The 21934-nt window shown below is 50.5% G+C and overlaps 1 protein-coding gene across 1 annotated transcript in view; it reads left to right on the top strand.

The window, feature by feature from the left end:
• The first annotated feature begins 6 nt into the window (after positions 1–6).
• The window catches only part of ALDH1A3 (aldehyde dehydrogenase 1 family member A3), a 50291-nt gene continuing 28363 nt past the window's right edge, over positions 7–21934 (top strand). The window contains 6 exon segments of the mRNA XM_027766059.1: positions 7–127; positions 9058–9162; positions 12708–12815; positions 12818–12853; positions 20589–20718; positions 21236–21297. Coding sequence (XP_027621860.1) covers positions 29–127; positions 9058–9162; positions 12708–12815; positions 12818–12853; positions 20589–20718; positions 21236–21297 — 540 coding nt within the window. The 5' untranslated portion in view covers positions 7–28.

Raw genomic sequence — 21934 nt, 5'->3', positions numbered from 1 at the left:
GCCTCCGGCCGGCGAGCGCAGACGAGCCATGACTACCACTAACGGGGCGGTGGAGAACGGGCAGCTGGACAGGAAGCCGCCTGCCCTGCCGCGCCCCGTCCGCAACTTGGAAGTCAAGTTCACCAAGGTAAGGTGGGCTCCCTCCCGCTCCACCGTCACCTGGCTCCGCGCTGGGCAGCCCAGCCTGGGGCGGTGCAAGCGAGACGCCGGGAGGTCCCGAGTCCGGACGTTCCCGAAATCCGAACCTCTTTGCCCCGGCCCGGTGGCGATCCCAAAACCGCACCGGTTGCCGGGAGTTCCAGGCGGGCTGGCAGCGTCAGGGCTCAGCGCGCGGAGCCTCGAAACCAGACCCGGGAGGCGGCGGTGCAGCGCCCGCACCGCAGCGCCAGGCTGCAGCCGGTGGTGACCCGGGCACGGAGGTCCCATCGCAGATCCCTGGGCATGGTTTCCGAGGGAGCCAGTCTGAGAGCGCGCGGGCCACATCGGGGCATTGCACTTGGTAGGTTTGGAAAACAAGTCCTGGACGCAGCGCGAGAAGCATCAGCTTGTGCCCAGTTCGCCCGCGGAGCTAGGCAGGTCTGACGATGCTGAAAAGCTGCCCTGGACCCCAGCGTCCTGGGGTTTACGGAGGAGGAACTCGGTCCCCCAAGGTCGCAGCTCAAGACCTCAGGAAGCTGAAAGTGGCAAGGCCAGAGAGCCCGGGCTGAGCCCCAGGGAGACACACGGCTCTGCCTTTTTCTCTGCACGGTGAGCTGGCACCTGGAGCACTGGCAGAGAGATTAGGGCACCTGCCTAGGACAGAAAGGAAGATGGTGAGGTCTCCGAGCTCGGGCTGAGAAGGGCTCCAAGCGCCTGGGTTGACGCCCAGAATGCGCTGCTAGGGACGACACCCCTAAACTGATTGGGTGTGCTCCAACTTCATTCTTTTCCCTGCAATTTGTCTCCTCTTCTTTTTCAATCTTACCCCTAGACCCCAACTCCAGCTGGCCAAATACTTAGAAAAGTTTGTCATCCATGTGACTTTCAAAAGTAGCAATGATCTCTCTAATCGTTTGAATCAAGCGGACAAAGTTGCAGGCCTCCAAATTCTGGCTTCTTGGTGTTTCATTCTCTGAGTCGGCCGGGCCTCTGATCACAGGATGTTTAAATTCGTTTTTTCATAGGGCTCTGTGATGCACAGAGACACTGGCACTGTAAATGCTGGAAATGATTTTTAATGTCGCAACCTTGGTCATATCAGCCAGGGAGAGAACATTCCAACCCTTAGGCTGGACTCGGAGAAGCCTAATAGATCGTTCATCTTTTCGAGTTCTGACTCTACAGCACGCAGCGGCTGTGGGTGACGGTGTTTTTGATGGTTTGTTTTGGTTTTATAGGGTTCACATAATACTACAGAGACACCGGAAAGGAAATACATTCTTGTCTTTTTACATTTTTATGTTTTTAAGTCCCCGTAAGAGCAATTTGACCCCGTATGAAAAGTCCACCTTTTTCCCCGTCTGTGTGGGATCCAGCCACCTTCATCACTACACCACCAGTCAGACCACCCTTTAGGACTTCTATTTTTTAAAAGAATTTTCATTATTATTATTATCGTTATTATTATTTTAATTCACAGGGATGGGGCGGGGGGAGTGAGAAAGCAAAGCTGCCAGGTCTGGGACTCGAACCGCAGTTGGCCATGTGGGAGTCCAGCACCTTCACCACCACACCACCAGCCAGGCCATCCTTTAGGACTTTTTAAAAGTGTAAATGCAGCCCTTGTGGAAGAAGATCTTAGGAGACTCACAGAGCAATGAGTGATGTTTGCTTGCCGGGTGCCCTGTCTTTGCTAATTAAACAGAACTCAACGTGTGATGGGGGCTGAGAAAAGGTGGATAGATGGGGGGGCTGGAGACCTGGGATCATGAGGGGGCTCCCAGGAAATGAGGCTCCGACTGCCTGATCCCTGGCCGGCTGCCCCTCCTCAGCCATGGTGGATGATGTTCCTGCTTGCTATGGCCTAACTCACTTTTGCAGAGAATTATTCATAGCAGCTATGAGCCCTGGCCGCTTGTAGAGCTGAGAGCAGGTAGCCAGCACCCCAGCACCGATGCTCAGAGGGCTTCTGGGTAAAGAGGAGGCTGAGAATGTCCCCTAAGGAAAGCAGCAGAGGGAGCAAAGTGCAGATGCCAGGTCCCGGGCGCAGCAGAAATGGCCTGCCATTTTTCAAAATTGATGGTGCCATTCCCAGGGTGGTCCAGCTTCCAGAAGGATGACTTTGTCAAAATCCCCATCATTTGTTCTCAAATTCGAGATATGCCGTGTGATTCTGGTGAGGGGAGTCCCTCCGGGGTCCCCATGCAACCTCTTCCCCTCTAGGGCAGCCTTTTTTCATAAACTAGCTTTCATTAGCAGATTGTCTTTAAGATTCTCTAGTTCCTGTGTGGCCATTACCCCTGCCCAGGTGTAGGGGGATGATTTCCCACTTTCCCTCTCACTGTCTCTGTCTCTGTGTCTCTCTGGTGAGTGCACATGCCCTATGGCAAAAACCTCATTAAAAAAAGAAAGAAAGAGATTTTCTGGTTCAGAAAAACACCAGTTTTTATCGCTCTTATACAAAGTGAAATGCCCCCCAAATGTCCTTTTCTGAAAATATGCCCCCGTGGCGTTTAGCTGAGCAGCCCAAGGCCCAGTGGAAGTTACTGGAAAGGGCGTCGGAGTATCGTCTTGTGTGAAGGCCATCTTCCCTCCACCCGGGGCTCAGTCTCAATTCCATGTCATTCTATTCCTTAGGAAAATACACGTTCTCTCTCCCTGTCACTTCATCGTGTCGCTGTGTAAGATCGGTTTCGTGCCTTTTGACGAGTCGGGGGAGCAAGCCCTGTGCAAACGTCTTCTGTTGATTTGGGATGGCCAGCGTCACGGACAGGCCCCGTCCACTGGCCCCCTTTCCTCATGTGTGTTTTTGTTTTATTTTAGTGGAGGAAAAATCAGCAGCAGAAACCACTTCCAAGATGAGTTTCTAGTGTAGTATAAAAGAAAACAAAATTGCTGAATTAGAAGTGTCATAATGGGGAAATACAGTGCGAGTCAAGTGGTCTGAAGAAAAGGTTTTTTGAGTGGCTGGTTTAGCTGCACTCCCACATGGCTGACTCTGGTTCGAATCCCAGACCTGGCGGCTTGAAAAACACCCCGAGTGCATGTGTGCATGTGTGTGTGTGTGTTCCCAAAACCCTGAACGGAAAATGGGGAAGAAGAGATTGCAGCATGGCCATCCCCCTTGGAGGGTGGTTCTTCACTTTCCCTCTCTCTCTCTCTGTCTCATATATATATATATATTTTTTTTTAAAGAACTATGTATCAATGTTAAATTACGAAAAAACCAAGTAGGGGTTTTTGGGTTTTGTTTGCTTTTAGTTTTTGGAGAAGCAGGCTTGGAGATGAGGGGGAAGAGACCCCAGATCATTACAATCTGTTCTCACCCCTTTATTTACATCCTCCTCTTCCACCTTCTCATTCTCCCTCCCCCCAGCATTGACACGAGGAAGGACGTAGAATCAGCAGTTTTCACCTACAGTCTCAATTACCTATCCTACGAAATTTCATCTTCCTACAAATGGACAGCCCTCTCCCCGCCATACTCATCCTTGTCCCCGCTGATTAATTTCTCGCCGTTACCCAGTGAGAACTTGCTGGATGGCCAAAGTGAGCACTCGGATTCAGTTTCAGCTGGAAGAATACACCTGTAACTGTAGACTGGCCTGGTCCTCGCATGCATCCCCGGGGGGCTCCCGACTCTCGACACTGGGCTCCATGTGGGGGGGCAGCTTGTCTCTACCCACCTGCCCAGTTAGTGCCTGCCGGGTCCCCCCTAGTCCCAGCCTGGGCTTCCTTCCTGTGGACTGCCAAGTTTACTCAGAGAACCCCGATGCAAAGGGCTTAACCCAGCCGCATACTCTCCTCCCTCACCTGTCTTCACTGGGGAGTCGCGTGTTTCAAATGAATTATTTTCACAATCATTGAAATTAGCCATTTGGGGGCATGGTGGTTAAGGCGCTGACCACGGTTCGAGTCCCAGACCTGGCCGCTTGCTTTCTCACTTTCTCTTTCTCTTTCTCTCTTTCTCTGGTCAAATTAAAACAGACAAACAAGCGAAAACAATGATGAATAAAATTATTATTAAAAAAAAAAAATTAACCCTTTGGTGACACAATTCTTCCTTTCCAATAATTGGAAGAAACCCCCTTCCAAAAAAGCAAACTATGATCTACTTAGAGACATAGAAATGAAATCTGATCAACTGGTTCTGGACCTAGAAATCACTATGGCTGGGGCCGGTAGGTGGCATAGTGTTTGGGGCGCTGGACTCCCACATGGCTGCCTACAGTTCGAGTCCCAGACCCAGAAGCTTGAAACTCAAAACAGGCATGTGTGTGTGCATGCCCAAAATCTCAAGAGGAGTGTGGAGGAGAAAGGACTGTGCCATGCCATCCCCCGGGGGGTGATTTCTCACTTTCTGTCTTTTTGGCAAGCACACGTGCCCTCTAGCAAAAATCTCTTTCTAAAAAAAATAATAAATCAATCATTGATGTCATTTTATTTGATGGAATAATTCTGAAGTGTCACCATTGTGTCAGAGGGCTCTTTCTGACGCTGGGATGGATTGAGATGACGAGGCTGTCCCAAGCAGGAGGCTTCTGTCCTCTCAGTGTGCAGCCAGGCCCTCCGTGCTGTTCGAACGTGTTTTGTGTTTTATCGACACTTCTCTTAGCTCTTTTGCAAAAGCTCTTTATGTGATGTCCCTCAGGTGGTTAGGAATTCAAGTCAAGTACCAGGAATACAACATACATTTCAGGGACCAGCAGTTAGCGTAATGGCTATGTCGCTGGACTCCCATGTAGTCGACCGTGGTTCGAGTCCCAGACCCGGTGGCTTAAACTCACGCCGGGCGCGTGTGCGTGCGTGCCCAAGATCCCGAGAGGAGAATGGAGGAGAAGGGATTGCAGCATGGCCATCCCCCCTGGGGGGGTGAGTTCTCGCTTTCTGTCTCTGTGTCTCTCTCTGTCTTTCTGGCGAGCGCACACGCCCTATAGCAAAACCAAAACCAAACAAACAAAAAACATACATTTCACTGTGCTGCCTAGGTAAATTCCTTTTGCATTTTCTCATGATGCTCACGAGAGAGGGAGACAGAGAGAAAGGGAAAGTGAGAAATCACCCCCCCCAGAAGAGATGGCCATGTTGCATTCTCTTCTCCTCCATTCTCCTCTTGGGATTTGGGGCACGCACGCACACGCACCTGGTGTGCTTTTCAAGTGGCCTGGTCTTGTTGAGGGACATGTAGCAAGGGAGACAGGACCCTGGAGGCTTTTGCAGGGACACAGCGATTTATTCATGTGGGAACACTGGCTCAGCGGATTCGCATCCAAAAGCTGAGCCTCGAATTCTTTGGGGCTCCCCCTTTTTATTTGCTTTAGCTTCATTGTCTCCCATGTATGGTGGTATTAGACTCTTACGTACTTCTGATTGGGTAACAGGCTGTTACAGAATTATTGCAGGCATGTACCAGGCTTGGGGGGGGCGGGTGGTTAGGGACGCAGGCAGACGCGAAGTTATTACAGAGTTGCTAGGTTGCTTTTAGGGCTACGAGGTCGCTAAGAGTCTAAGCTGCTAGGGGGACAGGGCTGCAAGGTCACCACAGGCTGTAGGTGCATTTGTAAGTTCTAAGCATGTTCATTATCCTGTTGGTCCTGGAGGCCCCGGCTACCACAGTCTGAGAGTTAAAACGCGTGATCAGTCATGCTGGGGTCCAGCTGCCTCATTCTATGACACTTGGCTGCTCCGCTCATGACGTCTTTTCTTTGTTTGTTTGTTTCTTTTTGTTTTTCTTGGAGAGGTTTTTGCTATAGGGCGTGTGTACTCGCCAGAAAGACAGAGACAGAGAGACAGAAAGTGAGAAATCACCCCCCCAGGGGGGATGGTCACGCTGCAATCCCTTCTCCTCCATTCTCCTCTTGGGATCTTGGGCACGCACGCACACGCACCCTGCGTGAGTTTAAGCCACCGGGTCCGGGACTCGAACTGCAGTCGACTACATGAGAATCCAGCGACATAGCCATTACACTAACTGCTGGTCCCTTTTCTTTTTTCTTTTTTTACAGAGCCAGACAGAGACAGTGAGAGGGAAAGGGAGAAATCGCCCACAGGGAGGATGGCCACACTGCAGTCTCTTCTCTTCCATTTTTCTTTGGAGATTTGGGGCATGCCCACACATGTGCCCAGCATGAATTTCAAATAGCTAGGTTCAGGACTCAAACCTCAGTGGCCCGTGTGGGAATCCAGAGCCTAAATCACTATGCCACACACTAATCCCCATGAAGTCTTTTTTAAAAAGCATTCTTAATTCAGTTGTTAAGAATTGAGACTTCCAGAGCAGTGATTTTTCTTTTCTTTTCTTTTCTTTTTTTTTTTTTTTTTTTTTTTTTTTAGTGGTTTTTGACTTAGGGTGAGTGTGCTTGCCCGAGAGAGACAGAGACAGTGAAAGGGAAAATAAGAAATCACCCCTTCCCCAAGGGGGGATGGCCACACCACAATTTCTTCTCTATTCTCCTCCTGGGATCTTGGGCACACATGCATACACGTCTAGCGTGAGTTTCAAGCCTCCGGGTCTGGGACTTGAACCACGATTGGCCATGTGGGCGTTCGGCAACGTAGCCACTATGCCACCTGCTGGTTTCAGCAAAGTGATTTTTGCGCGTTATTTTCCAGAGTCTAGACGTACACAGCTATTTGCTACTTCACTAAATATAACCTGAACCCTTTCTAAGCCAGATATTAACTTTGTATCCCAACACTGGCTTTGATCAAGCCCAACATAAAAACAGACATCTTAAAGAGGAATGTGAGGTACAGAGCATGCTGGTTAATCAACTAAAGGGTTTGGGTAATACCATCACAATTTGAGTTTCTTGGCACTTTTTTTTCTTTCTTTCTTTCTTTTTTTTTTCCATGAGAGGTTTTTGCTATAGGGCGCGTGCGCGTGCCAGAGAGACAGAGAGAGGAAGAGAGACAGAAAGTGAGAAATCACCCCCCAGGAGGAGGATGGCCACAATCCCTTTCCCTCCATTCTCCTCCTGGAGTCTTGGCTAGGCACGCACCTGGCATGAGTTTTAAGCCACCAGGTCCAGGACTCAAACTGCAGTGGACTTTATGGGAGTCCAGCAACATAAACATTATGCCATTTGCTGGTCTGTTTGTTTTGGCTTACTTTTTAAAAAAAAAAAAAAAAAAGAGGCAGAGAGGAGACAGCCCAACAAGTCTTCATAGTATGCTCTTCCCATAGTCTCAACCCACCACATACATTGGCCGGCACGTGCAGGGAGACCTCAGGACATGAACCCAGGACCTTCCCATAAGGCTTCACTGTGGAGTGTTGTGTTACCACTCCGCCATGTCGCTGGCTTGACAATCTTTTTTTTTTCTTTTCTGGAAAGGTTTTTGCTATAGGGCGCATGTGCTTGACAGACAGACAGAGAGAGACAGAGAGACAGAAAGCGAGAAATCACCCCCCCCAGGGGGGATGGCCACGCCACAATCCCTTCTCCTCTGTTCTCCTCTTGGGATCTTGGGCACCCACGCACACGCCTGGCATGAGTTTAAGCCACCGGGTCCGGGACGCGAATTGTGGTCAACTACACGGGAGTCCAACGACATAGCCATTATGCTAACTGCTGGTCCTTGGCTTGGCAATCTTGACAGGGGATGCAATGGGAAGGGGAGGGATGTTCAATGTTTACTTGTTACACCTTGGGGCGATGGAGATTGTTTGGTATATATCATCTCTGCCCCCCAAAGTCTAAGAGGGTGTCGGGTTCAATTTACCAACCTCTATCAAACCTAGTCACTCCGCTGTGAATCCATGTTATTGCTAAAGAAATAATAATTTAGAAAAACCCATAAGGGTCAGCAGGTAGCATAGTGGTTATAGCACTAGACTCCCACATGGTTGACTGCAATTCAAGTCCTGGACCCGGTGACTTGAAACTCACACTGGATACCTGTGTGTGAGTTCCCAAAATCCTGAGAGGAGAATGGAGGAGAAGGGATTGTGGCATGACCATCCCCCCTGGGGGGTGATTTCTCACTTTCTGTCTCTTTGTCTCTCTCTGTCTGTCTCTGTCTTTCTGGTGAGCGCACATGTCCTATAGCAAAAATCTCTCTCTTGAAAAAAAAAGAAAAGACAAAAGAAGACCCCATAAATAACTTTAGTTTGTTTGTTTGTTTGTTTGTTTTGAGAGGTTTTGGCTATAGGGCGTGTGCGCTTGCCAGGAAGACAGAGAGGGACAGAGAGACAGAAAGCGACAAATCGCCCCCCAGGGGGGATGGCCACGCCGCAATCCCTTCTCCTCCATTCTCCTCTCGGGATCTTGGGCACGCACGCACATGCGCCTGGCATGAATTTAAGCCACCAGGTCTGGGATTCGAACCATGATTTACTACATGGGAGTCCAGCGATGTAGCTATTATGCCATCTGCTGGTCCAATAACTTTAGTTTTATTTAATTAATTTTTTTTTTAGCTTTTTTTTTTTTTGGAGAAGTTTTTGCTATAGGGTGCATGCACTTGCCAGAAAGACAGAGAGACAGAGAGATAGAGAGACAGAAAGCAAGAAACCATCCCCCAGGGGGGATGGCCAGCCCACAATCCCTTCTCTTCCATTCTCCTCTCAGGATCTTGAGCACACATGCACACGCGCCTAGCTTGAGTTTAAGCCACCAGGTCCGGGACTCGAACCGTGGTCAACTACATGGGAGTCCAGTGACATAGCCATCACACCATCTGCTTTAGTTGTATTATGGCAAAAACTCAGATTCTAACTCTGAGTCTGCATCTGATTGGTCTGTCCATCCCGGGACTCGGTGCTCTGTCCCCTCCAAACCTCATCCGTAAACCAGCAGGGGGTGGGGGGAAGCGGCTCGGAAGAAGGTGGACAAGACGTTACCTAAGGTCCTGAGTATGCTGAAACGATATCGTTCCGATTGAAGCCTAATTCGTTCCATTTCCTCTCCTGCTTAGATATTTATCAACAATGAATGGCACGGGTCCAAGAGCGGAAAAACGTTTGCTACGTATAACCCTTCCACTCTGAAAAAGATATGTGACGTGGAAGAAGGTGACAAGGTAGGTGGCCCTGCCCATTGCCTCCACCCCCTGCCCTAAGTCATTTAAGTTACAGGGAACCTAGGGGTAAAAGTCAGGGGTTTGCAGAATCAGCCCACACTCAGGTGGGGCCAGTCCCAGCTGCCGGAACTGCGATGTGTCCCTCGGACACAAACACGCCACTCAGAATGAGATCAATTCATTACAGAGATCCATTCCAAAGAGTCGTTCTCCTTTGATAGCTGTTTCTCATCTCTGAGAATGACCTCAGTTTCCTCCTCACGTGGCCAAAGGAAATCTTTTTGATCCATGATTTGAACCTGGAGGCATGCAAGAATCTTTTCCATAAAGTATTTCCGGCTGGTGTGTTTCACCGGTTTGCAGGATTCTGGCAGGAGACGCTGAAAAACAATAGGCTTGAAGGACCTGCTGTCCAAGTGCCACGGGGATCGCAGTAACGTCATGAAGCCGCCAGGTTTCCTTCTGCTGGGAACTCGCATGAGCGTGCACGACTGCAGTCTTTTTTTTTTTTTTTTTTTTTGAGAGGTTTTTGCTACAGGGCGCATGCACTCGCCAGACAGAGAGACAGAGAGACAGAAAGCAAGAAATCACCCCGCAGGAGGGATGGCCACACCGCAATCCCTTCTCCTCCATTCTCCTCTTGGGATCTTGGGCATGCACGCACACGCGCCCAGCATGAGTTGAAGTCACCGGGTCCGGGACTCGAACTGCTGGTCCCAAGGCTGTAGTCTTTATCTTTTTTTTTTGCTAGTGCAGGATCTTTAATATAATGCAGAAGCTGAGGGTCCTCCAAATCTGTCCTTTGGACACTTCAAGGTCATTAGTATATTTTCAGTGTGCTGTTGGGGGGAGGATTCAAGATAAAACCCTATTGCAGCAAGAAGTGGGGCAGGAGCCTCTCCTCAACTGCTAGGACCCTGGAGTGATGCTCATTTTTGTCTGAATTTGCCAGAGGGTACATGCACTTGCAGGAGAGAGACACAGAGAGACAGAAAGGGAGAAGGGAGCCCCCGTGGGGTATGGTCATGCTGCACTCCCTTCCCCTCCATTTCTCCCTCCTCTCCAGATGCTGGGCGTGCACACGCATGCGCCTGGCTGCTTTTCTAGCTGCTGGGTTGGGGACTCAAACCATGTGGTCAGCTGTGTGGGATTCAACCTCCTTAACCACGATGCCATAGGCTAGCCTTGGAGCGATATTCATTTTTGGTTTTGTTTTTGCTTCTTTTTTTAAAAAAAATGTTTTTAAATGTTTAAGCTCTTTGCCATAGGGCACATGCACTTGCTGGTGAGAGACAGAGAGAGGGAAAGTGAGAAGTCACCTCCCCACACACACCAGGGGAGATGTCCACGCTGCAATCCCTTCTCCTCCACTCTCCTCCTGGAATTTTGGGTGCACACGACTTGGCATGATTTCCAAGCTGCCAGGTCCGGGACTCAAACCCATGTAGTCAGCTATGTGGGATCCAACCGCTTATCTCCAGGCTGACCCTATACCATAATGAGCATATTATTGTATCAAACGTGCAAGGGGTGAAGAGTGAGTGTGAAAAGCGGGCGTGGGATTTTTTTTCTTTTTGGAGAGGTTTTTGCTATAGGGCACGTGTGCTCACCAGAAAGACAGACAGAGAGACAGAGACAGAAAGCGAGAAATCACCCCCCAGGGGGGGATGGTCACGCCGCAATCCCTTCTCCTCCATTCTCCTCTCAGGATCTTGGGCACGCACGCACACGCACCTGGTGTGAGTTTAAGTCCCGGGTCCGGGACACGAACCACAGTCAGCTACATGGGAGTCCAGCGACATAGCCATTACACTAACTGCTGGTCCCAAAAGCAGGCGTGGGTTTTTATCCCATCATCCCAGTTTCATGCTAGGTGTGTATTTCATAGTGGCCCCCGTAGAGACCCTCTCTGTGGGCCCCCCATTGTAAGGTGTTTCCAGATTACGTGGCGCAGAGGTGCTCGTGCAATGTGAGAGTGGGGAGAGAGAGCCTGATGCTGGGTGGGATTCGCAGTAGGAGATGTCCCGTGCCTCATGCAGGTGTCGGGAAGATAATGAGACCCTTGCCTCGGGCCCCAGTTTCCCTGTTGATCTGGGTGCCCTCTCTGAGCACCCAGAAACAGAAGCCACCCTGTGCCCTGTGGCGAGAGAGACCTCGGCCTCCATCCCAGTGTCTGGGACAGAGAATTTGAAGTCCCAGCAATTCCCTTGCAGAAGCTTTAGCTCAGCTCCCAGAAGAATGAGGACACACCGTCTCCCTCCTGACGGGTGTCCGGTGGGCCCATCACCTGCTGCCGTTACCTAGAGAGAGAGGCTCAGAGGGGTTTGCCTATCAGCCAGCAGACCTCAACACCCATTTCTCCAACAGTAAGAATGATGATGGGGACCAGACGATGGCGTGATGGTTACATGGCTGGACTCCTAAGTAGTTAACTGTAGTTCGAGTCCCGGATCCGGTGACTCGAAACTCACACCAGGCATGTGTGCATGTGTGCCCAAGATCCCTAGAGGAGAATGGAGGAGAGGGGACTGCGGCGTGGCCATCCCCCCTGGGGGGTGATTTCTTGCTTTCTGTCTTTCTCTGTCTCTCCAGCAAGCACACATGCCCTAGCAAAAAATCTCTCTTAAAAAAAAAAGGGAGGGGGACTAGCAGTTAGCGTAATGGCTATGTCGCTGGATTCCCATGTAGTCGACCGCGGTTCGTGTCCTTGCCCCGGTGGCTTAAAACTCACTGCGTGTGTGCCCAAGATCCCAAGAGGAGAATGGAGGAGAAGGGATTGCAGCGTGGCCATCCCCCCTGGGGGGTGATTTCTCACTCTCTGTCTCTCTTCTGTCTCTCTCTATCTGTCTGGTGAGCGCACGCGCCCTATAACAAAAACAAAACAAAACAAAACAAAAAAGTAACATAGGGCAGCCAGTGACATGATGGTTATTGGATCCCATATGGCAGGGTTCGAATCCCAGACCCAGTAGCTAAAAAAACATTGTGGTCACATGTGCATGCATGCCCAAACTCCCAGCAGAAAAATGGAAGGGAAGGGATTGCAGTTGGCCATCCCCCCAGGGGGGTGATTTCTCACTTCCCCTCTCACTGTCTCTGTCTCTAAGAACATAAGCCCCCTAAGGCAAAAAAAAAAAAATAGGAAACAAGAAAAAATAACTCTTAAAAAAAAAAAAGAATGTCCAGACCAGCAGGTGGCATGGTGGTTAAGGTGCTGGACACTCCCACATGGCTGACCACGGTTCGAGTCTCGGACCTGGCAGCTTGCTTTCTCACTCTCTGTCTCTCTCTGGTCAAATTAAAATAAATGAATGAATAAATAAATTTGAAAAAGAATGTTAATACTTGGCCTTTGGGAAAAGTCGAAGATGAAAAGTATTATTGGATGCCCTCCCTGTATCCTATGGTTTCCACACTCGGGGGCTGGAAATTTGTCTGCTACTGGCTCCCTCCTTGGCTCTCCCATCCCGGGGAGCTGACAGCCGAGAGGTCCCGGACTACAGCCACACTGGAAGATGACACTGTCTCTCTGCTTCGGCCCGTAGCCCGACGTGGACAAAGCCGTGGAAGCTGCACAAGCCGCTTTCCAGAGGGGCTCGCCATGGCGCCGGCTGGATGCCCTGAGCCGCGGCCGGCTGCTGCACCCGCTGGCGTGGCAGACCTCGTGAAGAGGGACCGTGCCATCCTGGCTGTGAGTACCCGTACATGGGGCAGGGCTGGGCTGGGCTGGCCTCCCTGGGGGCCTGAGCCCCGTGGGGTGCGGAAGAAAAAAATCAGTGCTGGTTTTATGAAGCTGCCGGTCTCATCCATCTCCCAAGACTCAGCTTCCTGAACTTCACCCTTTTTTTTTTTTTTTTTTGAAGTCGGACTTTTGGGACAAGCCAGGGGCATAGCGGTCAAGGGGATTGGATCCCATTTGGCTGACTGCAGGGTTCGAGTCCCCGACCTGGTGACTTGAGAAACACGCCAGGCACGTGTGCATTCATGATCCAAATCCGGAGAAAAGAACAGAGGAGAAGAGATTGCGGTGTGGCCATCCCCCCTGGGGAGTGTGTTCTCTCTTTCTCTCACTCTTTCTCTCTGTCTCTCTCTTTCCAGTGAGTGCACGCTCCCTGTAGCAAAATTTAAATAAGTAAATAAATAGGACGTTGGATTTTTGTCTCCGTAACTGCTCTATTTAACCAAGAAGTTGGTCTACAAGAGGTTCAGCTTCATCAGAAATTCCCAGACTTGGGGACCAGCAGATGGCTTAATGGTTATGGTCACTGGACTCCCACATAGTTGACCGCAGATCTAGTCCTGGACCTGGCAGCTTAAATTTACGCCAGGCACATGTGTGCACATGCACAAAATCCCAAAGAATGGAGGAGAAGGGATTGCAGCGTGGTCATCCCTCCTCGGGGGTGATTTCTCACTTTCTGTCTCTCTGGTGAGCTCACATTCCCTATAACAACAACAAAAAACTCTCTCTAAAAAACTATAAATATCCATACATTATATTTTCTTTTTCTTTGTTTTAGAGAGATGTTTTTGCTATAGGGCACATGCACTCCCTAGAGAGACAGAGAGAGATAGAGAGACAGAAAGCGAGAAATCACCCCCCAGAAGGGTTGGCCATGCCACAATCCCTTCTCCTTCATTCTCCACTCAGGATTTTGGACACGCACGCACATGTGCATGGCGTAAGTTTTAAGCTGCCGGGTCGAGGACTTGAACTGTGATTGATTATGTAGGAGCCCAGCGATATAATCCTTACTCCATCTGCTGGTCCCAATGCATGCTGGTCCCAGTGCATTCACCAAGAACTTCTTGAAGATTCTTTGCATTAATTTCCCTTTAAACTTATATTTAACCTTATCCTAAGTGACAATACTCATGCCATCACAGATTTCAGATGCTGGTTGTAATTTTTTCTAACGCTTATTAAAATAAATGCCACCTAGGGTCAGCAGGTGAACTAGTGGTTAAAGCTCTGGACTCTCACATAGTGACCACGGTTTGAGTCCTGGACCCGATGGCTTGCTTTCTCATCTTCCCTCTCTTTCTCTCTCTCACGAGTGCACACGCCCTATATCAAATTAAAAACTACTACGCCATCTGATGGCATACTGGCTAAGGTGTTGAACTCCCACATGGTCAACTATGGTTCGAGTCCTGGACCCAGTAGCTTCAAAATTACAGTGAATGCGTGTTCATGCACGCCCAAAATCCCAAGAAAATGGAGAAGAAGGGATTGCAGTGTGGCTATCCTCCCTGGAGGGTATTTTCCCATTTTACCTCTCTCTGTCTTTCTTTGGTGAGTGCATATGCCCCGTGACAATAAAAGTCTAAAAAGAAAAAATAGAATAGAATTAATAATAATAATAATAATAAATTAATTAAATGAATAAGTCTTTAAAAAATAAAATAAATATTACCATTTAGCACAGAAAAAAATTGTTCTCTGGGATCAGCAGTTGGCGTAACAGCTATGTTGCTGGACTCCCATGTAGTCAACCGCGGGTCGAGTCCTGGACCCAGTAGCTTCAAAATTACAGTGAATGCGTGTTCATGCACGCCCAAAATCCCAAGAAAATGGAGAAGAAGGGATTGCAGTGTGGCTATCCTCCCTGGAGGGTATTTTCCCATTTTACCTCTCTCTGTCTTTCTGGCGAGCGCTCGCACCCTATAGCAAAAAAAAAAAAAATTCTTAGATGATCTGAAATCCTTTCTGTATCGTCTCTGAGCTGGGTGGTGGCGAGTGTGTGTGGGTGGAGGTAAGAGCTGGGAGAACTGGTTAGAGTAAACTTCATGGTATGAAAGATTGTGGTTCAGTTTCCAGCTCTACCACTTAGCTGTGTGGCTTTGGACATGTGGCCTAACCTCTCTGAGACTGATGTCTTTGTGGACAATGTTACTCATGAGGCTGTCTCAGGGTTGTGAGAAAGAGCCCTTGAAAACCCTGGAAGTCTGTGGCAGGTAGTGGGCACTAGCTATGATAATGATTATCAGTAACAGCGGTTGCAACGGGCAGAAGGCGTAATGGTTACATCGCTGGACTCCCATGTAGTCAACCACAGTTCGCGTCCTGGACTCGGTGGCTTAAACTCACGCCGGGTGCGTGTGCGTGCGTGCCCAAGATCCCGAGAGGAGAATGGAGGAGAAGGGATTGCAACGTGGCCATGCCCCCGGGGGAGTGATTTCTCGCTTTCTGTCTCTCTGTCTCTGTTTCATCAGCAAGCACATGTGCTCGCTAACAAAAACCTTCAAAATAAAAAGATGTGAATGCCATGATTTAACAGGATCCTCAGAACTTATTTCGTTCTTGAGATAGGGGAGCAGAGCACGTCTCGGGCCACTGTGGGTCTGGAGGGCCTCTGTGACCTGTGCGCTCAGCCCTTGTGACTCAGTCTCTGGCTTTTTGTTGTTTAAAGAGGTTTTTGCTATAGGGCGCATACGCTCCCTGGAGAGACATAGACACAGAAAGCGAGAAATCACCCCCCAGGGGGGATGGTCACGCCGCAATCCCTTCTCCTCCATTCTCTCAGGTTTTATCTTGGGCACGCACGCACACGCACCCGATGTGAGTTTCAAACTGCCAGGCCCGGGACTCAAACCATGATCGGCCACGTGGGAGTCCAGCACCTTAGCCACTACATCACCTGCTGGCCCCTGTTTTTCAAACTTGTTCCAAACCTTGGGGCCCATGTGTGGGGGAGTAAATCTCCTCTTTGGCCTTTGACTTAGAAAAGCGGGTTTACTGTTGTCGAGGGCACAGAGTGGCCGCCCTTTGACGACACGGTGTCAGCCAGGACAGTCTCGGGAAAGGAGAAGCCCTGGGCCGGGAGCTGCCCTTGGGCGCGTTTCCCCAAGGTCACAGCTGCACACAACCCCAACGCCCCCCTATCCTTCCCCAGCGGCTCGTCCGGCAAGTTCTCCCAAATCCGAGTGACAGTAGCTCCCGCCCGGGGTCAGCGCGGGTGTCTGTGGGACCTCTGCTTTCTTCCTGCAATGAAAGCGGCCTCGACTCCCAAGCTGCCAGACTGGCTTTTTCAAAACCATTTCTGTGTTCCCCGAGCATGAGCTCATCGGTCTGCAATGTCCCCCGTGTGGACTGAAAGCCAGCGGGAGAGGATGTGTCCTGACGCCCCTCCCCACCCTGTCCTCGAGCGGCAGTCTCATCTCGAGGGCAGCGTCTGCAAGGCCACCTTCCCCTCAGCCTGTCCCATTGTCCCGGCATGACCGCGGCTGCGGCTGATTTTTTTGTTTGTTTGTTTTCAAATTGTGGGCAGCCATCTGGGAGTGTCCAGCACCTTAACCACCATGCCACCTGCTGGTCCCAACGGCTGTTTTCTTTTGTTTTGTTTTGTTTTTGGAGAGGTTTTTGCCCTAGGTCACGTGCACTTGCCAGAGAGAGAGAGAGAGAGAGAGAGAGCTAGAAAGCGAGAAATAACCCCCCAGGGAGAATGGCCACGCTGCAATCCCTTCTCCTCCATTCTCTTCTTGGGATCTTGGGCACGCACACACACACGCCCGGCGTGAGTTTAAGCCACCGGGTCTGGGACTTGAACTGCGGTCGACTACATGGGAGTGCAGCGACATAGCCATTACACTAACTGCTGGTCCCGTGGCTGCTGTTTTAAGTTGACTCACTTATTCCTTATCCCATTACTGAGAGACACTGAGAACGAGAGAGAGAGAGAGCGTGCCCGATGGGGTCCTGAACCACGGCCCCCGGTAACTACAAGCGCAGAGGACGGGCATGCACACACACTCCGTGCACACTAGGAAGGTCAGGCTTGAACTGGCAACAACCCCGTGTGGGTCAGTCTCGGAGCGCTGCGTTTTATCTCTGTGCCACCCTCCAGCCCCATGACTGAGTGTTTGTTTGTGTTTGTTTGTTTAGATTGTTGTCGTAGCGCACATGCACTCCCTAGAGAGAAACGAAGAGAGAGGGAAAGTGAGAAGTCATCTCCCCCAGGGAGATGGCCATGTCGCAGTCCTGTCTCCTCCATTCTCCTCTCGGAATTCTGGGCCCATACGCACACACGCATGCACGCATGCATGCACATGCGCCTGGTATGATTTTCAAGCTGCCTCATCTGGGACTTGAAGCTCGCAGTTGGCCAGGTGGGATCCAGCAGCTTAATCTCCACGCCACCTGTTGGCCCTCACAACTGTTTTTTTTGTTTGTTTGTTTGTTTTGTTTGTTTGTTTTCTTTTAAGAGGGATTTTTGCTATTGCTAGAGAGACAGAGAGAGACAGAAAGACAGAAAGCGAAAAATCACCCTCCATGGGGGATGGCCATGCCACAATCCCTTCTCCTCCATTCTCTTGCCACCACATGGCAGAGACAGGAGAATGGTCGACAAGTACGATTTGGGGGAATTTTTGTTGTAGGGCACAGGTGCTTGCTGGAAAGAGAGACAGAAACAGAGACAAAGGAAAAGTGAGAAATCACCTCCAGGGGGGTTGGCCATGCTGCAATCCCTTCTCCTCCATTCTCCTCTCGGGATCTTGGGCACGCACGCACACGCGCCCGGCATGAGTTTTAAGCCACCGGGTCTGGGACGCGAACCACGGTCAACTATGTGGGAGTTCAGTGACATAGCCATTACGATAACTGATGGTTCCCAGGATCCACAGGTTCTAAGTGGCAGCTCTGGAGGTGGAACACACCCTATGTCCCACCCTTACCCCCATCCCTGCTGTCTTCAGCAACTCCCAGCCCTATCTCTGGGCCCCCCAGGTGAGGATTGCCAAGGGCTTCTTCAATGTCTCCAAGGAAGATGATTACAGTCATGGTAGCCACCACTGTGTGTCTGGACCCCCATGGCTCCCGGCAGGTGCCATGGTCAGAACTTTACATATACGGACACCCTTAACTCTCACACGAGCCCCTGATCCTATAATGAAAAGCATTTCAGGGCCAACAGGCGGCGTGGTGGTTACGAGCTAGACTCTCACATCGCCAACCACAGTTCAAGTCCCGGACCTGGAGGCTTGAAAATCACGCTGGGTATGTGTGTATGCCTACAGAAGATCCCAGAAGGAGTATGTAGGAGAAGGGATTGCTGCGTGGCCATCCCCCCTCCAGGGGATGATTTCTCACTTTCTCTCTCTCCAGTGGGTGCATATGCCCTATAGCAAACATCTCTCCTTAAAAAAAAAAAAAAAAAAAAAAACTCCAGGGCCACCAGGTGGTGTGGTGGTTTCAGAGCTAGACTCTCACACGACCAACTGAAGTTCGAGTCCTGGACCTGGAGGCTTGAAAATCGCACTGGGCGCGTGTGCGTGCATGCCTAAAATCCCAGGAAGAGAATGGAGGAGAAGGGATTATGGCATGGCCATCCTCCCTGGGAGGTGATTTCTCACTTTCTGTCTGCCTGCCTCTCTCTCTCCAGCGAGCACATGTGCCCTGTAGCAAAAATCTCTCTAAAATGAAATAATAAAACCCTGGCCTTAAGGAGGGACCCTTCCTCCCTTTAAAGCATCATCTCCCTCCTCTGACTCTTCCGCAAGAATCCAGCCCTGGGCTATGTGTCTCGGACAGCCACTTCCTGCAGAGCCGGATAACCGGCATTTTCCGCACTGGCCTCATCTGGGGCCGCTTGTCTGAGGGACAAAGGGGTTTTCTTCAGCGCAGGCTGGAAATAGCAAAGAATCCTGCCATTGAGCCCTGCACGCGTGGCCCAGGATCGCCACCCTCCCCAGCAGGGCGAGCCCCTTCCTGCTGCAGATCCGGCCTGCATCCGGGTGCTTGGGAAGGCTGGCATCTTTGCACTGGTGGGACGCCCTCCTGGGCTCCGTCACTCCCTCCACAACCAGGCTGGCAGAGAAGAGCCTAAATCTTCCTTTTCTCACTCTCTCTTTTATTTATTTATTTATTTATTTATTTATTTATTTTATTTTATTGTTTTGGAGAGGTTTTTGCTATAGGGTGCGTGCGCTTGCCAGAGAGACAGAGAGAGCAATCCCTTCTTCTCCATTCTCCTCTCGGGATCTTGGACACGCACGTACACACACCCGGTGTGAGTTTAAGCTGCCGGGTCCGGGACTCGAACCACAGTCGACTACATGGGAGTCCAGCGACATAGCCATTACGCTAACTGCTGGTCCCCTTATTTATGTATTTATTTATTAGATGTTAGCCATAGGGCATGTGCACTTGCCAGAGAAAAACAGAGAGAGGGAAAATGAGAATTCACCCCCTCCCCATCAGGGATAGCCATGCCATAATCCCTTCTCCTCCATTCTCCTCTTGGAGTTCTGGACATGCACACACACATGAACACGCACCCAGCATTGTTTTTGAGCCTCCAGGTCCGGGACTTGAACCGCAGGCGGCCATATGAGAGTCCAGTGCCAATACCTCGCCTTTTTTCTGTTGGAGCCCCCTCTCCAGCCACCCAAAGCCAGCCAGCCCTCCTAGAGCTTCCTGGGCTGACACAGGATGCATACCCCTGCCACACGGCTGAGGCCGCCATGCTCCCCGTGAAGGACCAAATGCAAATGCAAACATGCATCTCTTGCAGCCACGGCTGCCACTCAGCCTCTCTTCCAGGGGTCCTCGAGGGGGATGCCCGCTCGTGCTCTGGCTGAGCCCCAGCTGGAGCCGTTCTGAAACAAAGCAGTCCCTGCCCATCTGGGTCGGGTCTCAATTTTGATGTCCTGTCTTGCCGAGGGGATGTATAGGACTCTGAATTCATGGGACCAAGGTCCTAGGACTGTGCTCTCTTCCCCTACCCTACCCCCCCCCACTCTATTTTCCTTTATGCCATTTATTGTTTGTTTTAGTTTCATTTCGTTTCAGTTTTTGCTATAGGATGCTTGCGCTTGCCGGAGAAACAGAGAGAGAGAGAGAGAGAGAGAGAAAGAGAGAGAAAGCACCCCCCAGGGGCGATGGCCACGCCGTAATCCCCTCTCCTCCACTGCCCTCTTGGGATTTTTGAGCATGCATGTACATGTGCCTGGCATGATTTTCAAGCCACAAGGTCCAAGACTCGAACTAGAGAGTCAACCGTGTGGGACCCAGCCACCTCAGTCTCTGCGCCACCTGGCTGGCCCTCCAACCCCATTAAAAACAAACAAACGAACAAACAAACAAAAAGACCATTACAATGAAAAGAAAAGCCACATGGAAAATAGATATCACTGGGGACCAGCAGTTGGTGTAATGGCTATGTCACTGGACTTCCACGTAGTCGACCACAGTTCGAGTCCCGGACCGGGTGGCTTAAATTCACGCCAAGTGCGTGTGCGTGCACGCCCAAGATCCCCCGAGAGGAGAAGGGAGGAGGAGGGATGGTGGTGTGGCCATCCCCCCTGGGGGGTGATTTCTCGCTTTCTGTCTCTCTGTCTCTCTCTGTCTTTCTGGGGAGCGCACGTGCCTTATAACAAAAAACTTCTCAAAAATAAAATAAAATAAAATGGATGTCATTTTACAGACACTGGAGACCATGGACACGGGGAAGCCATTCCTTCACGCCTTTTTCATAGACCTGGAGGGCTGCATCAGAACCCTCAGATACTTCGCGGGCTGGGCAGACAAAATCCAGGGCAGGACCATCCCCACAGGTGAGCCTCTGCAGGTGCGGGACGGCCTCCGCCTCCGTGAAGGCCCTCGGGGCTCTGTCTTCTCCTCCCTCTGCCTATTGCCTCGGCTCAGCCTCCCTCCTCGTCTTTCCCCCAAAGCATTCTTTCCAGTCCCCCCTCAGAAAGGGGGGTGTGCTGAGTCTCTTTCTCTGGAGCCTCTCCTTGAAGTTAAACTCAGATTTCTGCTCTGTGTCATAGACACAGCTTCGCGATGACACCTTGAGAAATCTCCAGCTTCCTTCCCTGTCTTTTCTTTCTTTCTTTTTTAGAATTATTTATTTAATTTAATTTATCATTATTATTTTTTAAATTTGCTATATGGCTCTGGTGCCCCAGAAAGACAGAAAGAGAAAATGAAAAAGCAAGTCTCCAGGTCTGGGACTCGAACCGCAGTCGGCCAAGTGGGAGTCCAGCGCCCTACCCACTATGCCACTTGCTGGCGCTCTTTCCCCGTCTTTGCACTGCTGGGAATTTGTGACGTTGGTCACCTCTCTTGCAGATGACGATGTCGTGTGCTTCACCAGGCACGAGCCCGTCGGGGTGTGTGGGGCCATCACTCCCGTAAGTACGCCCGTGTCCCAAAGCAGTCTATGACATTTGCACCCTGCTGCCCTGTGGCCTTTGGAACCAGTTTCAGTGTGTTTTGTTCTGATGTTTTGTTTTGTTTTAGAGAGAGAGAGAGATTTTTGCTATAGGGTGCATGTGCGTACTAGAGAGACAGAGAGAGACAGAGAGACAGAAAGTGAGAAATCACCCCCAGGGGGGATGGCCACACTGCAATCTCTTCTCCATTCTCCTCTCGGGATCTTGGGCACACATGCACACGCGCCCGGTGTGAGTTTCAAGCCTCTGGGTCCGGGACTCGAACCACAGTCGACTACGTATGAGTCTAGCTCCTTAACCATTACCCCACCTGCTGGTCCTCTGGTGTGTGTTGATCTGCAAACACCAGCACTATTGTGCATTTGCTCAGTTGGCCTGGAGCTCAGTGCTTGAACCTCTTGGGGTGAGGTAGGCCCCATTTCTGCTCTCGAGGTGCCCGCTTAGGTGTGCCATGGAGGCAGCCCTGGTTTCTCACCGCTACAGAGACAGACTCTTTTTTTTTTCTTTATAGATGTGGTTTTTAAAAAGTTTTCTTTAACTTTGGGACCAGCAGTTAGCATAATGGCTACGTCGCTGGACTCCCATGTAGTCGACC

The sequence above is a fragment of the Tupaia chinensis genome, unplaced genomic scaffold (assembly GCF_000334495.1).
Source record: "Tupaia chinensis unplaced genomic scaffold, TupChi_1.0 Scaffold140464_1, whole genome shotgun sequence".
In the NCBI taxonomy this organism is placed as follows: domain Eukaryota; kingdom Metazoa; phylum Chordata; class Mammalia; order Scandentia; family Tupaiidae; genus Tupaia; species Tupaia belangeri.
Note: the sequence above shows the minus strand (reverse complement) of the source record. Positions and strands in the feature narration are given on the sequence as shown.